We start from the raw sequence: 26,865 nt of genomic DNA on the forward strand, positions 1-26,865 counted from the left end.
TTTAAAGTAATACAATTGGATGTTCATGATGTAATGATGATGTAAAATTTTTTACACTGACAGTGTATATCAATTAAACTATATATATATATATATATATATATATATATATATATATATATATATATATATATATATATATATATATATATGCCATTATATTTAGACTATTTTTAATATATATGAAAATATAGTCCGACCTATAAAACTTTATAGGCTTTTTCTAATGGCCTAAGTCTGGCCTATTAAATTAAATAGGCTTTTAAAAATCCTAAGCCTAGCCTTTTTATTAAATAGACTCGGCCTGGTCGGGCCTTGAATAGGCTAGGCTATAAGCCCCTGTAGGCCAGTCTGGCTTATTTCCACCCTTACTCACAGCAAAAAACTAGCAAAAATTCATCAAGATTGAGAGCGGCAGTGATGAAAATTTTTGCTTTCAAACCGCGCTGCACATTTTCTTTATCATCTTTGGTCCAATACTTTTCTGATTTTTTACTACAACACCATTAACATTGTGTGTAGGAATAAATGGACATTCCTTTACAATCTTTCAAATACCACGAACCATCCCTTCTATGAAAATTTTCATTTTCTCTTTCCACAAACTATACCCTTATCGATTAAAGGATGAAGGTTTATTTAATGAATAACTTGGAGTCATTTTTTCTCCTGAAACCATTAGTCTTTAACACGAGTTAGTTTATGATACCACTCAATTGACAAGTGACTTCAAGCACAAGAGGGATGGTGAATTGTGATATTCAAAATTTGACGTTAAATGTAAATTTTTGTTACTTAAAAAATGAATTGTGTTAGTATTATTTAAGATCAGAGTAAAATGAATAGTGGAAAATAAAAACGGAAAAGTAACTGGCATAAAATAAGAGATAAGAGTTTAGAGAGATGACACTAGTGATTTATCCATGTTCGGCCGAGAGAGCTTCTTAAGACTTTGACTATAAACTTGAGTTTTTACATGTTATGTGTAACATCCCAATTTTATTAACTATTTTATTAATTAGCTTATTTGATATTTTTATTAATTATTTATTTTATTTAATTATTGGTGTGATATTTATTTAATTTGAGTTTTGTGCTAATTAGATTAATGGGACTATTAGTAAATATTATGAGATAATATGTTATTGGGCCTAATTGGTCGAAATATGACACTAGATGGAATGATGGGTTAAGCCCAATTAATTAAGAGAGGATAGTAAGGAAATAGGGTTTTAGAGGTTACTATCATTTTGGTAGAAAGAAGAATAGAAGAGAGAAGAGAAGAGGATTTGTGAGATTCTTGAAGATAGAAGGAGATTAACTTGAGGTAAGGGTTAGAATCTAAGTCATTATAGGTTTATATAATTGAGTAATATTGTGTGTATGCTTTGTGTATGATCTCTTTCTTTCTCATAACTTTCTAATGTCAGGGTTTAGGTATGAACCATGAAATTGAATGATAATCCATGAAATTGTATGCTTAAACATGTTTTTTTATAAAATGTTGGTAGTATGTGATAAATACTAATTGTTTGTACCATAAATCGTTGTATGCAAGTGGTTTAGAGGGGTGGAAGTACCCATTTTGCAGAACTGATTGCTCTGCAGTTTTTCTGCAAAATCGCGAGTCCGCTAAGCGAGCTTAGACCGCTAAGCGAAGTCTGGGAGTGAATGTCATAAATCGTGAGTACGCTAAGCGAACTTGGTCCGCTAAGCGAGATTTTGGAAGCCAAACTTTCCGGATTTAGTTTTAGCTAGCGCGCTGGGAGCCCGCTAAGCGAACCCTATTATGCCGAATTTTCTGAAACTTCTAAATGTCATAACTTTTGATCCGTAACTTCGTTTTATGCGCCGTTCGAAGCGTTAGGAAGCTAATGTAATTATCTATATGATAGAATAGAACTAGTTGGCACTTGATAAATTTATTATGATGTTGATGTGTGAATAACAAGTAATTATGTGTTGTACGTTATGAGATGATAAGAGATGAATAACAATTGTTAGCATGATATGTGGTATGTTGTTCATGATATGCATGAATGAATATATTCTATTCGAATGTGTTATGTTGGGAATAATTATTCGAAATATGTATGTATTGAGATGTGAGTTGATAAATAATGATGCAATACATGTTATGAGATGCTTGAATACATGTGATTGAATTGCTATGTGCTAATTGATGATTTGATGATTGGTTTGAAGCCATGTTGTGTAATGTGGTGCAATGTTGGAAAGATGTGATTATGTAGTTTAAGAGATTGAGAATCATCTTATTTGCATAAGTCTTGTTTGTTGCGCACTTACACTAGCATGAGTCTTTGAAAGAGGCAATGTCAGGTAATCTCGTGAAAATTATTTGCTTGTCCCAAACCTAACGAGTATGGGGTTTGAAATTTTAACGAGTATGGGGATTTGAGGTGGTTATCTAGTTTGAAAGATGGACAATCGGCTTGCCGGAAATGTTAACGGAGGGATCCACATACATATCTGTTGCACCCCAAAATTTTCCCTCTTAATTTGAGCCATAAGTTATTAACGACGTTTATTTCGTCGTTCAAAAATTGAAGAAAAATAATAAAGAGTTTCTTGTGGTTTTTAAGAAGTGCGACGTGAAAAATGGTTTAAACAGTGGAAATAGGAGAAAATTCATAAGTCTTATTCTGAAAGTGATATGAGCTGAAGCCACTTCTACAACTTTCGTGTTCGGCTCGGAAGCCAGTTCTTTGAGGAAGGTTGTCATATTTGCAAATTACTTGAGAATTCACGGTGAAAAATAGTGCTGAATGTAGGGTTTCGTGCCTCGGAAAATTCATATCTCATAATCCGTAAGTCGGATTCGCTTGAAAATTTAACTGGAGCTCCGTGAGTCTATTCGTATTGGTTTCCACTGGCTGATCCCATTTCATCTTAAGGTACCAAAAGTCCAGGACTTGCTCGATGCAAAGATGTTTGAGTTTATTCGTAATGGTTTCCACTGGCTGATCCCATTTCATCTTCCGCAAGTAGAATGTTTGTTCTTCCTCGAGGAGTAACTCATGAAAATCACTTGCAACCTGTACTGCCAGAGGCTTCCTTCCTAACAACTCTTGTGTGTTCCAAGTAATGGCTTTGATAGCCAAGCGTCGGAGGTTATTGTTGTTCGCTGATAGTAATACAAGTTACCTCCATTCATGATGGTGATTACTATTTCAACAACTATATTTTGGGCTCCTAACCGAGGGATAAGCAAGACTCTGTGTTCTTGATTTCGCATCATTGGCAGCTCAAATCCCTAAAGCATTCACAAACTCCAGTCGCTATGTTCAGGGCTCCCGACCGAGGGATAAGAAAGACGCCTTGTATCTTGAGTTTGTGCACCACTTGCACGACTCAAATCCCTAAAGCTGAGCACTTACAACTTCTGTATGGCTTCGCCAAAATCTTCTTCTGGGAAGTAATCTGAAGGGTTCTGCAGGAACAGATGCTAATGCTTGGTGTGCTTTCCACTCTGGGGGCACTTGGTTATCTGATTGAAGGTTGTCAATCATTCAGAGACAAGGTACAAGACCTGATTGATTCAAAGGCTATCACATTTGCACATGAAGGCCTGAATTGAAGTTCTCCTTTGACGCAACTAATCTTCTAAAGCAATAAGTCCATACGGAGAGGATCTCCTCAACATTGGCAATTCCTAATTCATCATGCATGTTCATGTTTAAGCTTTCTTGTTTTGTTCAATACTGTTTGCATGTAAAACTTGTTTGTTTTTGAACTACAATGATAATGCATTGGATATGTTTGTCTTGAAAAAATCCATTCGCTTTTTGCTCATATATCTTTTATATTTGCGTGTGATATCTAACTCTTGTTAACAAAGCATGATAACTCCAAAGGGAGAATGATGAACATAATACCAAGAAACCTCAAATGGTATGCTTTTGAGTAGAACCCTGTTGATGATGTACATGCATTGCTTCAAATCCCCAAACACTAGAGATATAAGGGAGATAGACCTTCGTTAACCCTTTTGAGCCTTCGAAGTAGGAGTTTCTTTTCTCTATAAAAAACCCTTATTTTTAACCCAGGGGCGGGTAGTATTCAGTTAACCTGATCAAGCATTCAAAATTCATCAGGAGTGTGCATGTAAGGATACAACAATGGTTATCCCTCGCATCAGGAGGACGAAACGTCAAAACCACAACGGTTATCCCTCACCTCAGGAGGTTGAGACATCAAAATTATCCCTTACCTCCGGAGGTTGAGACCAACATCAAAGTCGCGGTGGTTATCCCTCATATCATGAGGTCAAAGGATGACGATACCACAATGGTAATTCTTCATCTACCAAGAATTCAGGCAGTCACGATCACTTCCAATAAAGCAAAGGTAGTGCGGGATCACACGACTTGTCAAAAAAAAAAGAGAAAAAAAGAAAGAAAAGAAAAAAAGAAAGGAAAAAAAGAAAAAAAAAAGAAGAAAAAAAAGGAAATGATAATGAAATTGTTAATCAAGGACAAATTCGTGTGATGTTAAATCAGGGGATCAAGAAAGGTGAAGTGATTGCCGTGTCCAGAAGACCTCATTGACTCCTCAATCATTTCCAAACTCCTCTTGAAAGATGAATGCTCGTGTCAAGTTAACTGAACTTAGGACTGGAGAACATCATGAAGGGGGTGGGCACCAAATAATTTGAGCCTAAAAATCTTTTTTTCTAAAAAAACCGTGAACCTGGCCACGTTACAACCCTGAAAAGTCCTAATTGAAGCAGGGTTAATTTGGAAGCAGACTATACATGAGAATATGGTAAATTAACTCCTAGGAGATCCGCTAAACGCTTGAGTTGGTATCACACCATCTTTCTTTAACAAAAAATTGATGTTACGACATCCTTTCATAAAAAAAGTTTCTTTGAACTTTAAGACAAACATACTCTTTGCATTAGAATTATATTTCTCATAATAAACATTCTTTGCATATGAAAAAGTGTTTGACATCAAGAAAGTTTCCATCATGAACTTCAGATGAAAAGTTTGATCCTCCCAAAGGACAAGTTTGTCTTCAGAGCCCCGTTGAGCAGAGGCAACAATTTTCAAAGTTTGATCACCCTCAGGGGCACAAAAGCAGTTGAAAACTTTGTCGAGCAAGTTTTCAGTCAATCTGGGGCAATTAGGTCAAGATTCGAAGAATCTCTCAAAATGTTGAGTAATCAGGGGCACTCACCCAAGCACAGTCGAAGCTACCTCCAACACTTATCAATGAGGGGCACAGTTTCAAAGTTCATGATACTGGGGCAAGTTGGCTATGATAGCACGAATATCAAGAAGTCCTTACGAGATGAATTTCTTCAAAGTCCTTACAGGCTGGGGCAAAGCAATATACAGTGGCATTCTTTCCTCATCAGGAGGTATCCAGTTTAAAGCTCGGGTGTGAGCTAAACAATTATGAACTTGGGAACCATCAGGGTCGCCATCCTCAACGGTCTGAAGCTGAAAGTTCAATCTTTAGTAGCATCTCTTCGCATTTTGGGGCAATTTTCAAATCCTTCCAGAGGTTGCAACCGTGGTTATTGGTTTCCCTCAACCAAAGTTATGTCATGTGGACATCGAGTTCCTTTGCTTTCCGACCCTCGAGTCGTGAGTTTATCTCCTTTCCGACCCTCGAGTCGTGAGTTTCCAACCCTCGTGTTGTGAGTTCTTTGCTTTCCGACCCTCGAGTCGTGAGTTTCCAACCCTTGTGTTGTGAGTTCTTTGCTTTCCGACCCTCGAGTCGTGAGTTTCCAACCCTCGTGTTGTGAGTTCTTTGCTTTCCGGCCCTCGAGTTGTGAGTTTCCAACCCTCGTGTTGTGAGTTCTTTGTTTTCCGACCCTCGAGTCGTGAGCTTCCAACCCTCGTGTTGTGAGTTCTTTGCTTTCCGACCCTCGAGTCGTGAGTTTCCAACCCTCGTGTTGTGAGTTCTTTGCTTTCCGACTCTCGAGTCGTGAGTTTCCAACCCTCGTGTTGTGAGTTCTTTGCTTTCCGACTCTAGAGTCGTGAGTTTCCAACCCTCGTGTTGTGAGTTCTTTGCCTTCCGACCCTCGAGTCGTGAGTTTCCAACCCTCGTGTTGTGAGTTCTTTGCTTTCCGACCCTCGAGTCGTGAGTTTCCAACCCTCGTGTTGTGAGTCCTTTGCTTTCCGACCCTCGAGTCGTGAGTTTCCAACCCCCGTGTTGTGAGTCCTTTGCTTTCCGACCCTCGAGTCGTGAGTTTCCAACCCCCGTGTTGTGAGTCCTTTACTTTCCGACCCTCGAGTCGTGAGTTTATCTCCTTTCCGACCCTCGTGTCGTGAGTTCATCTCCTTTCCGACCCTCGTGTCGTGAGTTCATTTCCTTTCCGACCCTCGAGTCGTGAGTTTATTCCATTTTCGACCCTCGAGTCGTGAGTTTATCTCCTTTCTGACCCTCGAGTCGTGAGTTTATCTCCTTTCTGACCCTCGAGTCGTGAGTTTATCTCCTTTTCGACCCTCGTGTCGTGAGTTTCCGACCTTCGTGTCGTGGATTTCCAACAATTGCGGATAGTTGTCATATACACCCTAATGTGTCTATAAGCCCATTACTTGATTGACATCTTTACAATCAACATGAATATGCAGAACACTGTGAAAGGCAATGCCTATTTGGTCCCTTTGAAGTCAACACTTGCTTGACCCCTTAAGCCCACTTCCTGGTGGTATTCTCTTGGAGAACCAATGCTTGTTTGATGCTCCACTTAATACCTGTCTGGTGTTCTAATCACTGTTTTGCTTGTCAATTTGTGAATCCATTGCTTGTTTGGAAAGTTTCAAAGCCAAGTTGTCTGACAATTTTTTTGCTCTTGCATTTGCCCATTATGGGTGAGAATTACTATCCTCTTCCATGTGAGGAAATCCCGTGGACGTCATGCTATATTCTGGGGCATTTTCATCTGTTTTTCTCGCAAGTACATCCTTTCAAGTGCATCGTATCAGCACAGTGGCAGATCTAGCCAAATGAGATGTCCTCATTCCCCAGCTGAGCGCATCCTAATGAGAGATTCTCATTCCCCAGCTGATTACATCCAGATGAGATTTTCTTTGTTCCAAGATTCTCATATCCTTAGCAAAGCACATCTCAATGCATTCTTCATGCTCCAGAAGCCTTATTCCCTGGTGGAATGTCTTCTCCCCAGTTGAATCATGATTGAATGGTATTTGATTCCCCAGCATGCTCTTAATGAGGTTCCTTGCCCGAATTCCTCATTTCCCCAGTAGAGTGTTTCTCTCCCCAGCAGATTGGCATGTTTCCCCAGGAGAGTCATCTTATTCCTCAGTGGGTTGTCTTAACAAAAGGTTCTTATGCTGAGTTCCTTATCCCCAACGGATCTCTCCTATCCCTAGCAGATCATTGTGCGGCAGTATTCATCTTCCCCACTGAGTTTCTTTCCTCAACAAAGATTCATTTGCATCCTCAGCAGAATTTGTTCCTTCAAGGATTTCCCCAGCAGAATGCGTTCTACACCAGCAAGTTGGTCACCCCCCATCAGAGTTGTCTTCATGACTTGTTCTTATCTCTACATCCCCTGTATGTCGAGAATTTGCTTCTCCAATGAAGTTGCTAGAGTATTCCCAACCAGAGCTCGCGTCTAGATTTGATCGTCTCCAGCCGATTTCTGATCCGTCTTTGCCAGCTTGCAGTTTATGACTTCTGGTCACTCATCTTGTCCTCTCCGCAGAGTTCTATACTCTCTCCAGGACTGCTTCAGCAATTCAGTGCTCCTCCATTGTCTCCCTAAGCAACATTCGAATCACGCATCATTCGCATTGCATTCTCTAAGAGTATAGCGCCTTTCCTCTCGGGAACGTTATTTCATACACATTCATACATGCATCATGCATAAATCATATCATATATGTTTCTTTCTATAGGAAAGTCATCAAGATATTCAAATGCCTCCTAGAGAGCAGCTCGCCTAATCATTACAGGCACTTATTCTGATGTTCGAATTAGAAGAAGGGTGGTACATTCATTCTTCATGCAAGATGGAATCTTCTATTGGTCAAGAGCGCAAATTTTCGAGTTCATTCTGGTATTCAATCTCCTTCCACCTCAACGGTTCGAAACTTCCGTTTCTCACTCGTCAGGTTCAAGAAGTTTGAATAGGGGCAGCTGTTGCACCCCAAAATTTTCCCTCTTAATTTGAGCTATAACTTATTAACGACGTTTATTTCGTCGTTCAAAAATTGAAGAAAAATAATAAAGAGTTTCTTGTAGGTTTTAAGAAGTGCGACGTGAAAAATGGTTTAAATAGTGGAAATACGAGAAAATTCACAAGTCTTATTCTGAAAGTGATATGAGCTGAATTCCCGTGTTGGCCCGACTGTTTCGACGATATCTACAAATTTCGTGTTCGGCTCAGAAGCCAGTTCTTTGAGGAAGGTTGTCAGATTTGCAAATTACTTGAGAATTCGCGGTGAAAAATAGTGTTGAATGTAGGGTTTCGTGCCTCGGAAAATTCATATCTCATAATTCGTTAGTCGGATTCGCTTGAAAATTTAAGTGGAGCTCCGTGACATCACTACCAAGATTTCATATGTTCGGAACGAAGGCCAATTATGCACCGAAAACTCCCAGCATTCTAAGGATCGTCACGTTCTTTCGGTAAAAAGTGTGTTTTCGAGTATGTCGCGCCGAGTTTGAAAATTCATAAGTTCTTCGATTTTTATCGTATGAAGCCCATTCTGGCGGCATTCCCTCCTCGGAAATTTCGTTAGCTTCGATTCTTCGTCACACATGCTTGTTCGGATTTTGAGCCGAAGATGGAGTTTTATCGAGTTATTTGAGCGGTACGCGCAAAATTCTGCACAGTCGCGCCTGTTGAACCGACGTTTCTCGTCATTCAAACGCGCGTATTTTCTTCATCGCTTGTCGGATTGAGATTATTCTCGCGGTGATGAGTCACGAATTTGATCATCTTCGCAGTAGCATTGGTTTTGTTCCGGAATTCAGAGCCGAACCGAGTTTCCTTAAAAACGAGCCAAAATAAGACACACCGAGGGCAATTTGGACATTTTGCGTTGGCAATATATAAACTTTTTGCTCTTCAAAAATCAAGAAGATAGCTCTCATAACTTCACTTCACCCAAAAGATCAAAAACACTTTCTCTCAATTCTCTCTCATTTCTCTTGAATCAAAACCACAAATTACCTAAAACTTTCATCAAGATTCATCAATCTTCATCAAGATCAAGAACATGGATTGAAGAATCAAGTGTCGGTTTCAATTTTCTTCTCCTCCTCCCCACACATCTCGCGCGCCTCTCCCTCTCTTCCCTTGGATTTCGCTTTCGCATTCGTGTCGCGTTCGTGTTGTGTTCGTGTTCGCGCTTCGATTTAGATCTTCATTCGGTAAGTTTTCAGATCTTGAATTAAGTGCTTAATTGTTGATCATTATGTGAATTCAAGTCTAGATTTACATCTTGTTCTTGATTAATGGATGATTGATGATGTTTGATCGGTGAATTTGCGTATTATTTCTCAAATTGATAATGTTCATGTGAATTTTGATTAGATCTAATGATTGTTGCACATAATTGATGCTCGTTGATGATGAATTGTGATATTCGTGTTTGGATCCATGATCCGTCGGTGATTTCGTGTGCATAATGATTGATGTTCATGTATTTTGCTTGCGACACACTCAAAGTGTTTGTATAAATGCATGTGTTGCACTTTTGCTTGATATTTGCTTTGCTTGACGCGTCGCACTTAGCATAATTGTTGGCATTAGATTCATTTGATTGATGGATCCATGGCTATCATTCATTAAGATGTTACATGATGCTTAATTTTGAAATCGATGCATGCTTGGCTTTGTTGCTTTGGTGCTCAATTGTTGTTCGCTTGTTGCTAATAATATGCTTCGTGTCGGCGTTTGGTTTGAATACCCCTATGTGCCTACAATTGCTAAATGCCTTGATTTCGTGCCTTGTTTCCATGGGTGTTTCATTGTGTTTTGAATGTGTTTTGATGGCTTTTTATGATGCTTGCGAGTTGGCTTTGTTTCAAGTTGGATGGAATTGGTTTCCTAACATAAAAAATAGAAAAAAAGGTTTTTCTACAGCAGGAACCGGGTTGTCCCTATGCAGGAACCGGTTCCCAGTTGTTACGTTGGTTTAGTCTCTGGTTTTTTGTACCAGGAACCGGGTTGTCCCTATGCAGGAACCGGTTCCTGTGTGTTATTTTTGTGTTTTCTTTTCTAACTTCAATCTTTTGTATCTTTTCACTCGTAACTCCGATTTGCACGTTCTTTATATCGTTGGAAAGCTTGTGAAACGTGCTATCTCATGAGATGATTAATATTGATTGATTGTTAGGTTATTCATGTTTGTTTTCCTTTTGACGCTTGTTATCCATTCCATATTTACATTACTTATCTATTTCCTTTCACTTTATAGTAATAACGCAATTCCGATTGCGATGTTTGTTATCTCTAACTTGTGTGCTAGTGTGCAAGGCATATGGATAGTCACCGATCGACGCTTATTACTTGAGTGTTCTGCTCTCTTTGCGGGACACAATCTCATTCACTCGTATCGTGTTCTCGTCTTGGAGACGCGTTCCCATTACTTTATATCTGCTTGTTTGGTTTGCTTGTTCCTCTTGCAGGTGTATTGTGATTGTGCTCGACGCGCATGTCGACCCTTATGTGCTTTCATGGCTAATCGGTGTGCTGATTATTTGCTCTTGCTTTGCTAGCTCGCTCGCGGGATTCCTAGCTTCTTCGCTTTTCTTCGCTATAGTTTACGGATCATCATCCGTTTGGTATTGATCCCGTTTCATTTTATCTTTTCTCGCACTTTATCGCTTTCTCGCATCATCCTTTAACATGAGAAGTAGGACCTAGACATGCATCTGGCCAAGCCCTGGAAAGAGGCTCTGTTTTTGTTGGTGTGTTTACATTTGTGCTTTGCGGCAGGGAGTCACGGTGTAATTATTCCTATATGGCACTCCGTTAAGTCCTCATGGAAGGCATGCAAAAAGGGTTAGCAATCAACCCCCGCCCAGTCTCATCGAGTTCGTTTAGTACGCGCGTGCTACGCGTGGATTGCTTCTGAACCAGCACAAGATCTTGTTATCGAGTATGTCAGGAAAAGGGTTCATGCAACTAGACCCCCGCACTTCCTATAGCTCGCGTCGCTCGACGTTGATGCTCGGTGTACGCACGCACTGTTTTCCTTTCAGATCCGTGACGGCTTGGTTGCTGAGAGGGATTCGCTCCTCTTGTCTATGACCCGATCATTTTCACGAGGTCTAATGCTTGGTTGACTCGGGTGATTCGCTCCCCTTCGCTATGGCGGGACCGCTTTTCCACTACTCGGCCTGCGCCGATGGTTTGTTTGCTTTACGAGCGGAGCTCGTTTGTGTGATATTATTGTTTGCTTTCACCTTTTCCCCTATAGGTTGTTAGTTTAGCTTAGACTTGTACCCTTTGTATGATAACATTAGGTAGCAAGCTTTTCCCCCTTAGCTTAGGTCTTCCTCATGCATTCTTTAAAACACAAACCACACTCTTTGATTTTCTTTACTTAAGAGCTTGTTATTTCCGCTCCATTCCCAAGCGTAAGTCTCCAAAGGTCGAGCAGCGGAGTGCGAATGTAACTCGTTCACCTAAAAAACACAAAACAAACAGAAATTAGTTAGCCGAGCTACGGTACCTCTGATTCCGCAAAACGGATACGTAGGCAGCGGGGTAGGGCCCGTGCGAGTATAACTCTTTCTTTTTCCTACATTTTGCATGCATTTTAGTTCAGATTTAGCGCAGTTTGCTTACACACCCATAGTTTCAGACACAACCGTGGATACCATCGAGTACGATGGGCGCGAGGGGTGCTAGCACCTTCCCCTCGCGTAACCGACTCCCTTACCCTTTTCTCTGGTCGTGAGACCGTTGTTTTGTTTTGTGGTTTGCTGGCATTCCCTTCCTTTTCAGGATAAATATGTTAGTGGCAACTCTGTTAATTTTCGCGGTAGCGACAGCTGGCGACTCTGCTGGGGACGTCTCGACCTATCGCGGGTCCGGACTTAGCGAGTCGATCCTAGCGCTTGTGTGTTTATCTTTGGGTGTTTTATTGATTTGCATATTTAGCTGTTTGCATTGCATTCTATGTGCGCTTTTACTTTTCTGCATCATATTCTGGACTGGCTGGATCTCTGTCTGTTGGGTGGGTGTTTCAAGAGGTAAAAGGCCCGATACCCAGACTATGTGTGAACCATAGGAACCCTAGGATAGAGTGGGAGCATGTGTGATTAAATGGTTAAGAAAGGTTAAAAACTATTTTGTTTAAATGGGGAGTAATTAGCTATTTTTTATAAAATTAACTATTGCTATTATTTTTTATTGAAACATAGGGTTTAATAATTAAAGGGGGTTAAAGTTTAATTTTTAATGAGGGAGTTAAAATTTTGTTCGAATGGAAGTTATTGATTTTTTTATAAAATTTATAATTGTTATTAGTTATTTATTTATTTTATTAATACAAATAAATTGAAAGGTGAGTTACACAATTTGTGTGGTTAACTAAATCAAAGGTGGCTATGAAAGCTATTTTTTTTATATTTTTTATCAAAGAGCTATTTCTCATTATTTAGGGTGTCTTTTTTCAAGGTTTCAAATTATATCCTTAAAATAGTATTCTCAGGATTATTATTCTCTGGAGTATTATTCTTATTTATGTGTTTGGTAGAGATTCATGTTTTCTAGAAATAATTGTAAATTTGGTTAATTTAAAATTACAAAAAAAATATAAAATAAAAATAATTGTGATTAGTAGTGGGATGTTATAGTTGGTTGAAGTTATTTCCATGAGAATGTTATATTTCCACCTTTTAAGCATTGGAATAAAAAAAAAGAAGCAACTGCAAATAAGATTTTTTGGAATAAAAAGTTTCTTAGAATATTTCTTTTAAACTTAAATCAAACATAGGAAAGTTGGATTCCCATAGTCCTATTCCTGAGAATATTTTTTCTAATCCTTAAACGAACACACACTTAGTCCTTTGATAACCCACCCACTAAAGACCTATTAACTTTTTTATGTAAAATGTTTTACATTATCACTTCATCATCATCATTCAATTGTATTATTTTTAAATAAATAAAAATAAAAATTAAATATTATTAATTTATTAACGGTTGTGATTAATTGATTGTATACAACTTCTTTACACAGTTAATACATTTCAATTAAATTCATAATTAAATACAACTATAAATTTAATAAGAAATTAAAAAAATTACTAAGGATTAGTAGTAAAAATTATATTTTGTTTTAATATATCAAGTATTGTAAAATTATAATTTAATATAGATATAAGTAATTATGATATAAATTATCTGATAAACCGAAATACTTAAAAACAAATTATAGTAAGAAAAAATATGTATCATCATTTTTTAAGTAAAAGGTGAATGATAATAAAAACTAAATTATAAGTTATTTGATACGTCCTTCTTCTTCTGTATGTCCGAGAGGGGGTGATTTAGAATCAATTTTGATCTAAAATCACTCCTCCAAATCGTTCTTATTTCTCTATTAATTAAATAAGTGATTTTCACATATATTTAATTTTATTTTTTTTGTGATTTCGTCATTTAAGTGCGTCGTTGTTTGTTTTGATTTTCCTTCTTTGTGCGGTGTATTTTGATTTTTCTGTCTTTGTGCGCAGTGTTCATTTGTTTCTGGTTGAAAGATGAGTTTCAATCTAGTGCAGATCCTATCTATGACTTTGGTGCCATTAACGCTACAGATCTGAAAGCATGAATATTTCAGACATTTCAATATAGTCATAGTTATATTCGTAGGCATATGTAATTTGCCGTTTTATGCTATTAACATGGATGCTGTGAGTTTGTTTGCAGATTCATCCTTTTTATTTTTGGCGATTTTTAATTTGTATTGCAACAATGTATTCTATCGATTAGAATGAATGCATATTTTATTTAGTAAAAAAAAGTTATTTGATACTTGAAAAGGTTAAAAGAAATGAAGTCCAATTAATAATATTTTGTGATTTGTCTACCTTTTGTAAAAAAGTTAAAAACTAATGGCAAATGGGAGTTAAAATCACTTGATATTGGAACTGACTCATAAATTAGACTATATCTGTGGTGATAAAAAAAATAGAAAAATATTGACTTAAAAAAGATAACTTACAAATACAATTAAAAAATGATTAAGTTACAAAAATAATAAATAAATAAATAAATATTACAATGAACATAAAGGGAAGAATAGTTGACAAAGGTTGAAATTTTTCGTTTCAGTGAGGAGTGAGAGAATTCTCTTGCATTCTTCTCCGACGCATTCTCCATCATGTCTCCTTCCGCACTTGTAATCTCTCTCTCTATTTTCACTTCAATTTCAATCTCTTTTGTTTTCAATTCTCTGAACTCTGATCTCATCTTCAACATTTGCATGAACACGATCATCAAAAATTTTTTATACAACAGATCTGATTTCTCTGAATTCTTTGTTGTAATTGAATTTTATCATCTAATTTGTGAATCAATTTTTCCGATTTTGATTTTGGTAGAGAATTGAAGCTTGAAACAGCATTTAGACCTCTTTCTTCCGTTTTATTTAACAGTATTATATGTGTTTCTTGTTTGTAGATGATAATTTTGATATACAATGTGTTATTTGACTTCAGATTCATTAGAATTCAAATTGAATATTTGATTGTTGACTAAAAGTTGAATAATAGTTGGCTCTGTAGCATATACCTCTGAAAAAATGTGTGTCTGTGTCTAGTGTCTGAAACTGATGCCAATTACGTTTAATTTATTAATTTTTAAAATTATTATCGGTGTCGATGTGTCAGTGTCAGTATCTTGTTTCTGGTGTCCGAGCTTCATAGATAGTTAGTGATAGTTCTAAATTGCAATTCCTAATTGTGACCGCAATATAACGAATTTAGAGGTCTTTGCAACTGCAACGGTGTTGTAGCTGCAATTGTGACCACAATTGCATGCATTTTAGTGTAATGTGATGGTTCAAAGGGTAATCACAACTGCAATCTGCAATTTAGAACCATTAGTTGTGTGAATAGATTGATTGCTAATCACTAACTACTATGTATATGACCTCATTTGTTGCGGGTATTTGCATCTTTTTTCTTGAATCGTGTTTCTTTTATTATAAAAATTGATTGAATCCGGTTGAAATGAAGTACTATGGTTGTGGAAGACTATAGATTTTGTGAGATGTTTTTGAAGAAAGTCGTGATTTTGTATTGTGTGTGTTATTGTTAGGAGCTGTGCCCTTCTGTAAAGAATATCATTCTTCTGGATTCTGATGGTAAACGTATTGCGGTTAAGTATTTCTCAGATGATTGGCCAACTAATAGTGAAAAGGAAACTTTTGAGAAGTTAGTATTCACCAAGACTCAGAAGACCAATGCTCGCACAGAAGGTGAGTGCTTCCTTCTCTAGAGGTATTTTTATCTTGTGATTGGAATTTGGAATAGATTGATTGATTGCTAATCACTACTATGTATATGACCTCATTTGATGGGTTGTTTTTACGTTTGACAGCGGAGGTAGCAATATTTGAAAATAACATTGTTGTTTACAAGTTTGTCCAAGACCTTCACTTCTTTGTTACTGGGAGTGACGAAGAAAATGAGCTTATTTTATCCTCAGTTCTGCAAGCATTTTTTGATTCTGTTGGCATCCTGCTCAGGTTGTTTTCTGAATTCTGATACTTAACTTTTTTGTCTATGTGATGATATTCCAAGGTGTTATCAATCTATCACTATGGACTTGGCAGTCCTTGATGATTTTACTGGCTTCTCCCTTTTTTCCTCTAGAGGCAATGTGGACAAGAAGGCAGCACTTGAGAACTTGGATGTTATTCTGTTGTGTATTGATGAAATTATTGACGGCGGGTATGTCATAAGCAATTTCTAATAAATTCATCTTCCTTTATTTGTTTGTTATCATCTTCCAAAATACAAACCGTGGGAGCTATTTTATATATCAGAGAGAACAGTTCTTTTATGCAATTAGATGAATGCAATTGTTATATTTTTATGATCGTAAAAATGAAAGTCAGACAAGAGAAGGACAAGGTTAAATTAGGACTGAAATCATTAGAAAGAAAATCAGGATATCTCTCATAAATCATTATAAATTGATGCTAGAATCATATCTCTGATGATTTTGACATATGCAGAGAAAACATGTGGAAATACCGGTAGAGAAGGTAAACCATACGACCGGTAGAGAAGGTAAACCATACGAAGAACAGACATGGTTCAATAGTTTACTGGTGGGAGGAACTAAGGAAATTGTTGACTGAACAATTAGGAGATATTTGGATTTGAATGGCCTATCACCTAGTGAGGATTGAGAAAAACCGTTGGTTGTTGTTGTAAAAACAAAATATGTTCATCGAACTGTTGTTCAGCTAGAATAGAGCATAAAGAGTAAATGCTAGAGTTTGGAGCTCTTCGAGTTCAACACGATTTCTTGAATTTTCTGAGCGTTCAAATCATCAAGAGACAAATGGGATTGTATAAGTTTTCAAAGGATTTAGAGTAATTATGTACCATTAATTTGATCTAGTGTGATTGATGTGGTGTAACAAACATTACATGCATAAGTATTATTCAGTATCCTTAGCCAAAGCAGATTTTAATATATGATACTTCTACCTTAGCCAAAGCAGATTTTAATAAGTTTTCACTAATTTTTTCATACAATGGCGTCTATTTTTATACATCTAATAGTCTGGAAACTTGAGCAATATAGGACTCTAAATGTATGTCTCCATATTTTGTGCAGTATTATTCTTGAAACTGATCCAAATGTTATAGCTGGGAAAGCTGCAAGTAATAGTATAGATTCTGGAGCTCCTTTGTCTGAACAGGTATGCACTTCCTTCATTTTGATACCATAAAATAAAATTGAAATGAAACTCTATTTGAGTATAACTGTATTTCTTTCCATTGCAGACACTAGGTCAAGCACTTGCCTCAGCTAGGGAACATCTTGCAAGATCCTTTCTTAAATGAGCCACATGAAATTTGGCAACAGAGAACACTTATACTTTGGCGTTTCCTAGACCGCTTTTAAGAATCTTACTTCATATTGCGTTCTCAAATTTTAATACTTATGTTACTTGTGCTGTGAAAATTAGTTTTGATATGGGAATAAAGAGTTTTTTTGCACTTATTTTACTGTGACATTTTGTCCATTTAATTACCCTTTAAATTTCCTGATATTCCATTTCTTACACCTAATCCCTAGTGTCAATTATGGGGTGGCTTGTAGAGCGACGGTTCCAACAAATCTCTAATCGGCGAATCACCGTGAATAATAAACATGAACCGTTAGATTAATTTAGATCACAATTTTTATTACACACCATTTACATTGGATCACACCTTTTTTTTTTTTGGATCTTGCATGATTTTGCCTTCCTCGTCTCACCTTCACTGTGACACTGAATTGAATGGATTTTACGAAACTGGAGTCATTTAAAATAAAACTGCATGATATTGACTATTTCTTCAATTAGAAATTTCTGATTCTTTTTCTAGTAAAGATAGTGAATGATAAATAGATTATAGAAGTGATGGAATCAGCCCTTCCGACTAATAAATATTTTTTAATAGAGAGAAAGATTTTAACTTATTATGCAAAATCTATGTTTAAAGAAACATTGGCCAATGAAATTATGGGTTCTGAGTTCCAAAATGAAAATTTGGCTATACTCGGACTACAAATTTATTTTGAATGATTTGTAATGATATTGTAAAATGAAAAGGATCAATTTTTGACACTGTGTCAGGAATTTTAGCACCCCGCTAATAAGTCATATCAAGCATAGGGTGGTTTAGGGGTTTGGGTGTAGAACATGCACTGAGGGCGGCGGGTGGATCGGTTTCAACCATAGGGAAATGATAGTAGAAGCTGGGTGAGATGAGTGGGTGGAGAAAGAGGGACGAGTAGGGACTGTGTGAAGAAATGTAAACATAAATTTAATGGTGTATAAAAATATTCAATAGTGAATCACCAAGATTCATCTTAAACACCACCTAATTATGGATGGAGAGATGGTTAACTAAATATATATATTTTTAAAATTATAAAGAGGCAAGATCAAATATGGAGTGAATTCGGATTTTAAAATTTGAACAAACTCCTAGACAATTTCATGAAACCCTTGACAGTAATTACAAAGAGATTTTCATATCATTTGAAAACTATACATTATTCTCACAATAAACCATACACAATAGTCACTCAAAATGAAGATCAATTTTTCAAAACCCATTTGTAAGTCATACCTCAATCATTCATAAAATGCGACTAACCATAAAAAATTTCAAAATGTTTACATCAAAATACAAATAAAAAATACAATTATTGAGTATATCTAATGCCCCTATTCTTCATATATATTCTATATTGTAATGTATTTCGTGCCTCTGCTAATACTATTGTAAAGTGACCCTTTCAGAAGTATCTTCATGAAACTCTCCTCTAGATATGACATATCTCCCAATAATAACAACACTGCGACATATATGCAATACCTCCACCACATGGTTCGCCTTTGCTTATTCCTCTTCTAGTAACTCCTGATGAGTTGACCTAATGTGATCTCATTCTGGATCTTGTGTTATGTAAGAACGGAACACTTTATAAAAACATTCGATGTAACCGTATAGCGTACTCCATGCATGAGGAGCTCACTCACTACGTGCGTCCTATAGCATCAAATGATCATGATAGTTCTCAAATATCGCATGAGTATCTTTGTAGAGGAGAGTGTCAGGAGTAACAATTGTGGGTCTCTGGGTGTACCTTGTAGATACCCGAACCGTTGTAGTAATCTCTCAGATAGATGTGGATACATAAGTCAAGATCCATAAGCCAACAATCCAGAGTACCAAAATATCACCTCTAACAACCGTGTCTAGTGGTGCTCACCGTACAATGTGAAAGGTATCATCTTCCAAGATGCGGTCAAGAGGAGGTTTGTACGGCTCAATCTCCAGATTACCCTTGAGTGGATTGGTCGAGCATGCATGTGGAAATTCCTCAATGTAGCCTTTGACAAACTCCTAACCGATGATACCAGGAAAATACTTGAGGATCCATGGTTAAAAATGGTTCATATAAAATATTAGTAACTGTACTACACAAGTGTTGTAAAATTTATATTAGTCAAGGTGTAAATAAATTACCTGAAATAGACAATTGTTTTCTATCACCTGTCTCATCTTCCATAAACTACCTTCATCAAATTCGAAGTAAAGGTAAACCAAATAAGATGTACTCTAATTGTACTCCTGAATCTTCTCCAAGTTCATAAAGTATTTAATGTAGACAACATCTACATAGGTGCACTTTTGTCCACGAAAATGTATGTGCCAACAAAAATTATGAAGTATTGTACTAAATGCACATACTTTATGATAAGCAACATATGCCTCATCACCTGCAACATCCATAGCCGCATTCGGGTGGCTAATATGATTGTCCGATAGGAATAAATATCTAGCATGACATCATCTGATGTCATCTATCTCCCCATGGGCTTTACCCATATCAACCCCAAATTGAATCCCCATTAGGTCGATGTCCCCAAATCTACTAATTCTGGAATGATCCAACAAGCTTCTTGTAATTGAAATATGTATGAGGTATGATACATCATCAAAGGGTGATAGTCATCTCACAAACAAAAAGATGAAATGATGATGTCTCTGCTTGTCATCTCTCAACAAATGCAGACAATAGACCATGGTCAATATAACCATATTCAGTCGTAATAAAGTCCTTCAGCCTAGATAGTTCCAAGACTTATTGAAACAATGGTTCATCAAAATGCATCATCTTTGATATTTTCCTACTATGGTTTATACATTTCAAAGTCTCATGATACTGCAAAAATAAATACATCAATGTCAGACAATTCAATTAGTATAAAATAAATGTTTAAAAGAGTAATTAAACATTTATGTTGCCTCTCCCTCCCACACGTGAACTACAACATGGTGTGTATATAGAGGTAGTAGTGAAATATCTTCGAAGCCTCTCGGAAAACTATTAAGTGTGACATCATCATGTTATACTACAAAATATGGATCATGTACATGTACTACTACATGAAAAAGAGCAGCAAGTGCTTCGTCATGAGTCGGAAATACATGACCCTGAGAAGACATTCCCTCAGCAACACGCGATGATTCTCCAAATGTGTGTCGTATGAGTCTAACTTTCTTCCTACACATTGAAGCATGTTGGGCCACTCTACCATGTATGTATCTATGTTATTCATCATCCAATTTTTCTATAATTAAACAAGAAAACAGATATCATAATCAAAGAAGCGGAAACAATGTATTTGCAAACAAAATAAAAAAATAGAATGAAAAATAGAAAAATCCAGATTTTGTTATCCGTACAAAAGATCCAGAAATCCAGACTACACGCATTAGAGTATAACTCATTCATGCACATACCTTAACCCTAAAATGTCTCAAATTCACACCAAATCTAATTAGGACAAAACCAGTATTACATTTCTATTGGATGTATCCTAATATAGCGCAATTATAACCTATTAATGAATTGCATGCATGACAAATAAAAAAAAAAAGATTCGAGAAACTTATCGAATGTGAAAAATAAATGGGATTATCTTGAATGGAGAGGAGTAGAAGTTGATAAAGATGCTAGGTTTGAACGAAAATAAGTAGAACTTGAGAGAAAATTGGAACAATATTGGAACATGAATAGATGCTAGTGAGAGCTCTATGCTACACTAGTTTGTTTGATTTCAAATGTAATGAAAAGAATAGAGAAAGACATGTTGCGATTAATTAATGAATGTGTCTGGATTTTGTCTGGATTTTAACATGCATAAGTTGAATATGAATTTTAAAATTTGTACATACTTTTAACTTTGATTTGGTCGTAGTTCTAAGATTGGATTTGTTCGAGTGTATTCAAAGTTTGGAGTCTAAAGTATTCACATATGTTTTAGTGTGTCTCAAGTATAAAATTCAACTTTCTAGGATATTTCCAAAATTTGGCCAGAGTGAATAAGGCCCGGAGTGCAATGAACAATGCTCCAAAATAATGAACTAAGACAAGCAAGACATTGTTTATAAATCATATAAATAGGCAAATTCAAAACCAATATTAGAAAACACATATGAATTACAAACCATAACTTTTCGATCCAAGCCAAATCTTCTGGGTCAACCTCCAACGAGCAACAGCTACCAATCTATCACTACTCCTCAAATTATTTGCAACTACTTTAGCATCCTCATGAATCTCTTTGCTCTCAAGTAACAAGGAAACAGTGCAATCTCAGTCCCTCTAACACACACCAAAGTTCTACATATATAAGTATTATCATACCACAAGTTCTTAGAAAAACTACAAAATATGTTTGATTGGGTTCTGTAAAATTGTTTTTTAATTTTTAAAATTTAAAAATAATAAAATTTGTTTGATAGTCTAATTTTACAAAACAAATTTTGAAAATTATTCTCTATTTGAATAGTTTAAAAATTAAAAAGACAAAAAAAAAGCTGTTTGAGATTTTGATTTTTAGTTTGAAAAAGTAGAAAACTAGAAAGAGGGAAAAAAATACATTTTTCATTAATGACAAAATTGTAATATTCTATAACTTTAAAACATTTTTTCAAATTAAAATTATTAAATTTTTTTTTCTTCTATCAAAATTGTTTTTTTGATAGATAACAATTGTCAGTTTGAATATGTTGGATAAATTTATTTAATTAAAAGGTGAATCTATTTGTATTTGATGGTGAACTATGATATGGATTTATTAAATTTTGAGTATGTTGCATAAACTTTTTTAATTTAACTCAAAGTTGTTTAAAAATAGAGATCATAGAAAATTTTGTTTGAAAAACAAATAGCTTTTAAAAAAATCATACAATTCCATGCTATATTTTTTCAAACAAACATTTTCTTGTTCATGAAAAAAAAAAGTTTCAAACCGATCAAACCAAATTGAATAACACCAATCAAATAACTAATTTTGTAAATTTATGTAAAACTTCCATGTATTGAAAACATTGTTTATGTAAATTCCATTATTGGAGTACAGCGTATAAGCAAGGATTCATTACATATTTAAGCATACTGACAACAAATAATGTCTCTATTGTATGACAAGATAATCTGCATTTCTCCGGAAAGCATCACCAGCAGTAGGAGGTAAGTTATTCCTCGAAACATTTTTTCGGACTTGGGCATGAGTCTCTGCTTCATGCTGAAACATCTTAACCAATTCTTGCAGCTCAAGCTTCCTAACTTCTACCTGTTCCTCAGCAATGGGGTTTTTCAGCCCAAGATAAACCAGGCAAACTACAATCAGTACTGCTCCTAAAAAGACGAGGATGGCTGTGAAGACACCAAATGCATATGGCGTATTTTGTGCCCCGGGTATTCCATCTACATTGATACCGAATAAACCAGTAATGATGGTGAGGACAACACCAACACCGCCAAATACTGCTAAATTATGAGTTACCCTGAGGCTTCTGTCCTGTAGAATTAGCAGATTCAAGACAAATATCATGTAATATAGGACGATCAATAACATAAAATTATTAAAAAGGCATCCTAAATGAATGTTCTTATGAGGCATTGTTACCTGCAACCAAGCTCGAACAGTGCTCTGCATAACATCTTGAATGGTAAACAAGCGGCCACGAACTGCTTCTTGCTCTTCAATCATTTCCCTTGTGCTCTTTTTTATTCCCTCCAACAAGTTTCTTGTTCCATTCCCTTTCAGATGTTGGAGAAGCTCAAAGACAATCTCATCTCTTGCATGGAGTGACCATTTCACTCTGATAACCTGTGTAATGAAACAAAAATTGAAAGGAGCTTCTCTGGGTAGTGTACTTGATGAGCGTAAATTGTTCTTAAACCTTAGGTCCATAATACAAAGTGTTGGAGAGATAGAGAAAGGAGTAAACCATTGGATCCAAGTAAGATGAATGAAATGAAAGAATGTTTTATGTGATATACAATAGAAAAAGACCACTCAAGGTTAAAGTAAAATTTTATGCACAGTTAATCGATCCCTACAACGTTGTATGGAATTATATGGTAGACAGTAAACATAACGTTACAGGGATGACAATAATACAAAGGATGTGTGGTTACACTAGACACGATAAGATTAGAATTACATTTTATTATAGAAAAGATAGTAGAATATCGCCTTAATTGGTTTGGATATGAATTAAAAAAAAATACCTATAAAAACTCAAGAGTACATTAAATGGAGGACAACTCAATATGAATACCATTAAAAACTATTAGTCAAACTACTAAGAGAGCTTTAGTGATGAACGATTTATCTTTAAACCTAATACACGTCAGGAATTTATATTGATATCGCTGAGTGAAGATAATCACATAAAAGAAAATTTCTATTCAGTTCATAAAATTAGCAAATCCACTAAAGAAGTATCTTCTAACTAGCAAGAATGAGCATACCTGTGTTGATAACTTTCTGATTTCTTGATTTAAAATTATATTAAAAAAATTCAAGTCTTCATAGTTTCTCCTAGTGAAAGATGAAAACTGTCAACCAAGTGTGAGAAAATATATAAAATTGGAATGACTTGAATTCACACACATTTCACATTAGAACCTGTTCATAAACTTCAATTCAATCTCGTCTGCTGCCCCAAATATAGATTTTCGGAATAACCTGAAAATCTAAAGAAAATGTTAAGCCAGAGTAGACTTGAAATTCTCATGAGCAGTTAAAATAAAAACCGCACTGGTATATCAACACTAGTATAGTGTGGTGGATTTTCCATCTCCGTGAAAAAGTCAACTAAGGGACACAAGAAAGCTATATATTTTCCAAGTTACAAGAGCAGAGATCAGTTTACTCTTCCGTAAAATAATTAAGGAAAAAACTTAAATAACGAGTTTAACTGACAAACAGAAACTTGGAATGGGACATGAGACCCACATATGTATTGTTTGTTTCATATATGAAGCAAATCAATTACTAACTTCATCAAATATGGAGGAAAATGATGTTACTACCTATCATCCCATCGTGAGAGACGGCAAGCAAGCTGTGCTATGACTTCATGCACCGTTCTTGGCACACTATATCCACCAGTAGAAAGAAGCTCCTGACAAAGCAGCGCACTAAATAAATGACATCATTCTATAACAATGGTAATTTGTGACTAGATGCCAATAAAGAGAAATGGCAAGCAAGAACAACCTGAACTTCTGTTATACCCAGAACATTTATCCTCGACACAGAACCTTTTACATGCATTACAGTCACTAGGAAATTTTGTGCTTGCCAAGACCTAAGTACAATTGGAATATCATCTTCTTCAACAAGAGGATCACCCGCTGATTGTCCTAAGAGCTCAAATAACAGCCCTCCTGCAACTCTGACTGGAACCTATAGATAAGAGTAATGTCATATCAGTATTTGAGTTCGACTGGTGTCCAAGGAAAAGTTGTGACGAGTAACATGGAAATTGTTGCCTTGTCGGAAATGTTATTTGTCATCATCAGATTCCCTGTATTAATTGATTATCTTATTGCTTAAGCATCCTTAAGATTGTTGTGAAACTTTCAAAGGCTAGAGCACAACTACCATACTTGGATTGGATCTATATGCTGAATATGTTGTCCTAGGATAGATAGACTGGTTCCGATTGCAACTAAAGAATTGAAAGAAAAAAAGTGAGTGCTATTTATTGAAGAATTGAAATGATTACCAGGTTAATTCGGGAGAACCTGACACTAATGCTCTCTTTCAGACTGAAGCATCAATTTTATGAGATTTCAGCAAAATTCAATGCACTAGTCGTGGGCTCATATCAAAACAATTAAGACCTACAAGTGATGCCATAGGAATCCTAGGATTGCATTTTATATTTCCCAGTTACATTTGTTTTATTCATTTACTGCATCTACCCAGATCTGACCTTCTTTGAAGGCTCCCCAAAATTCACCATATCATGTCCCTATAAGTTTCATGTTTAATTCGCAAAAAAACCCATCAACTAGAAATCCAAACTCTTACATGTTACCCAAACAGAGACTAAAAAGCATCCATTTCCTTAAATGTCCCCTACCCCCACATATATATCTTAACTCTTCGATCAACCTGTTTTCCAAACTTAATTGACCCTATAAAACCCAAATCCAAATACGTCGAAATCCAGATCTATCACTAATTTTAATCCTATTAATACCAGCAAACTAAGGAACATACGACAAAGTCCAACATGTCACTTACTTCTCTAAGCAAATACATGATAAAGAAACCACAAACATTCAAGCTGTCAACAAACAACAAAATCTGTCATCATATCCTGATGCGGCGCATGTAATTGTGTTTTACAAAAAAAAAACATTAGATACAATTACAAAAATAAAGATTACTAGATGATTACATTACTAAGACATGCAATACCAATGCTGAAAATACAAAATACCTCATAGAGAAGGTGTTTCATCCGCTCACTTATAAGTCGACTTTCATCTCTCAATGCTAAACTAACAGCAGGATGTAGCCACTGAGCATTGCTGAGCCAAGCCTCAACAGCAGGATGACCTGCAGAAAAATGGCACCACCATTTAGGCCCAGCTGGACGCTCCCAGTACGGAGCAGCCAGATCTGCTACCGTAAAATCATCTTCAGAATCCTCAAATTCAAATTGATGAGAAGACCAGACAGCATCAACTTGAACCACTTGGACAAGTTCAGAAATTCTGGCCCATCCAATTGGCACCCAGTGATCACCTTCACGCTTTTCTGGTTCAATAGATTGGCCAGCCTGAAGGACCCGACCCTCTCTATCATCATCGAACGAAGAATGTGAGAACTTCTTTTCATCCTGTCTCATGGAAGAAGACTCCGTTAAACCATTCGAAGGTACCTTTAAATATTGGCTATCAAAATGTTGTCTACTTGTGAGCTTTGACGAGGACCTCGATTTAACTGGTCTTCTTTTTCCTCGAACAAATTCAAAAGCACAAATTAGCCCATCTGTCCAGAGGTCATTTCCAGAATTGGAATCTTTACCTTGATAAGTTTTATAGCTTTCCGGTTTCCACTTTTTTCCGGAGGAATGTGATTGATCTTCTACCTCACTCATTTTTCACCCTTTGTGAATCCAAAAAAGCTCTTACATGAAATTTTCACAGGAAAAACCACTTATATATGCAAAGTTATATTATACCCACTTGATGTTCAGAAATCTTCTTTTGTTTTAAAACCTGGATATATAACAATCGCCATCACAAATGAATGTTATAGTTAGAAAGAGAAGGTGAATCAATTGCAATATCAACATGCATTCTAAATTAGAAATTATTTAGTTTGGAAGTTAGATTTCCATTTAACAAAGATAATGTTGAGGAGAAAGAGAAAGAAGAGAGAAATACCAGAATAGTAGAGAAGGTTCTGGATTCCAATGGGAAGCGGGTCACTGAGAGTGAGAAGATTATAGTGATAGAAAAGAAAGGCGAGATACGCGCGCGTAAATGGTGAATATTTTTTATTCCTTGCGTCGGGATTTACTTTACTTTTGTTTGTTGTTTTGTTACCCACTCTATGAGGACAGAATTGTAATTAAATTATATGACGTAATGTACACTATCTGTAGAAATAGCCAAATATTACATGTTTCTTTTCAAAATTATAATTTTTGACAATCATGTAACTTCACTAATCACAATGGATGATCTCCATCCTTCACTAATAGTAATATGAGTTCTTCCATGGTTATGCAATCAGTGCCAATTTCTTGACGGCTGCAACTGCATCATTTTTTAAAAAC

General features: G+C 36.1%; 2 protein-coding genes across 2 annotated transcripts; one reads left to right on the forward strand and one right to left on the reverse strand.

Moving 5' to 3' along the window:
- Window positions 1–14,244: 14,244 nt before the first annotated feature.
- LOC131625679 (coatomer subunit zeta-1-like) lies at window positions 14,245–17,206 on the forward strand. Its single transcript, XM_058896519.1, has 6 exons — window positions 14,245–14,363; window positions 15,284–15,443; window positions 15,566–15,713; window positions 15,841–15,918; window positions 16,817–16,901; window positions 16,987–17,206. The coding sequence occupies exons 1-6, from the start codon at window positions 14,346–14,348 to the stop codon at window positions 17,044–17,046; spliced, it is 549 nt and encodes a 182-aa protein (XP_058752502.1). The 5' UTR covers window positions 14,245–14,345; the 3' UTR covers window positions 17,047–17,206.
- A 4,833-nt stretch (window positions 17,207–22,039) lies between these two features.
- On the reverse strand, window positions 22,040–26,583 carry LOC131625709 (uncharacterized). Its single transcript, XM_058896549.1, has 8 exons — window positions 26,471–26,583; window positions 25,519–26,302; window positions 24,285–24,473; window positions 24,098–24,189; window positions 23,691–23,750; window positions 23,534–23,603; window positions 22,683–22,886; window positions 22,040–22,574 (listed from the first exon to the last, which is right to left on the reverse strand). The coding sequence occupies exons 2-8, from the start codon at window positions 26,179–26,181 to the stop codon at window positions 22,188–22,190; spliced, it is 1,665 nt and encodes a 554-aa protein (XP_058752532.1). The 5' UTR covers window positions 26,182–26,302; window positions 26,471–26,583; the 3' UTR covers window positions 22,040–22,187.
- Window positions 26,584–26,865: the final 282 nt, after the last annotated feature.

This window comes from Vicia villosa, unplaced genomic scaffold, assembly GCF_029867415.1.
Source record: "Vicia villosa cultivar HV-30 ecotype Madison, WI unplaced genomic scaffold, Vvil1.0 ctg.000233F_1_1, whole genome shotgun sequence".
Lineage (NCBI taxonomy): Eukaryota > Viridiplantae > Streptophyta > Magnoliopsida > Fabales > Fabaceae > Vicia > Vicia villosa.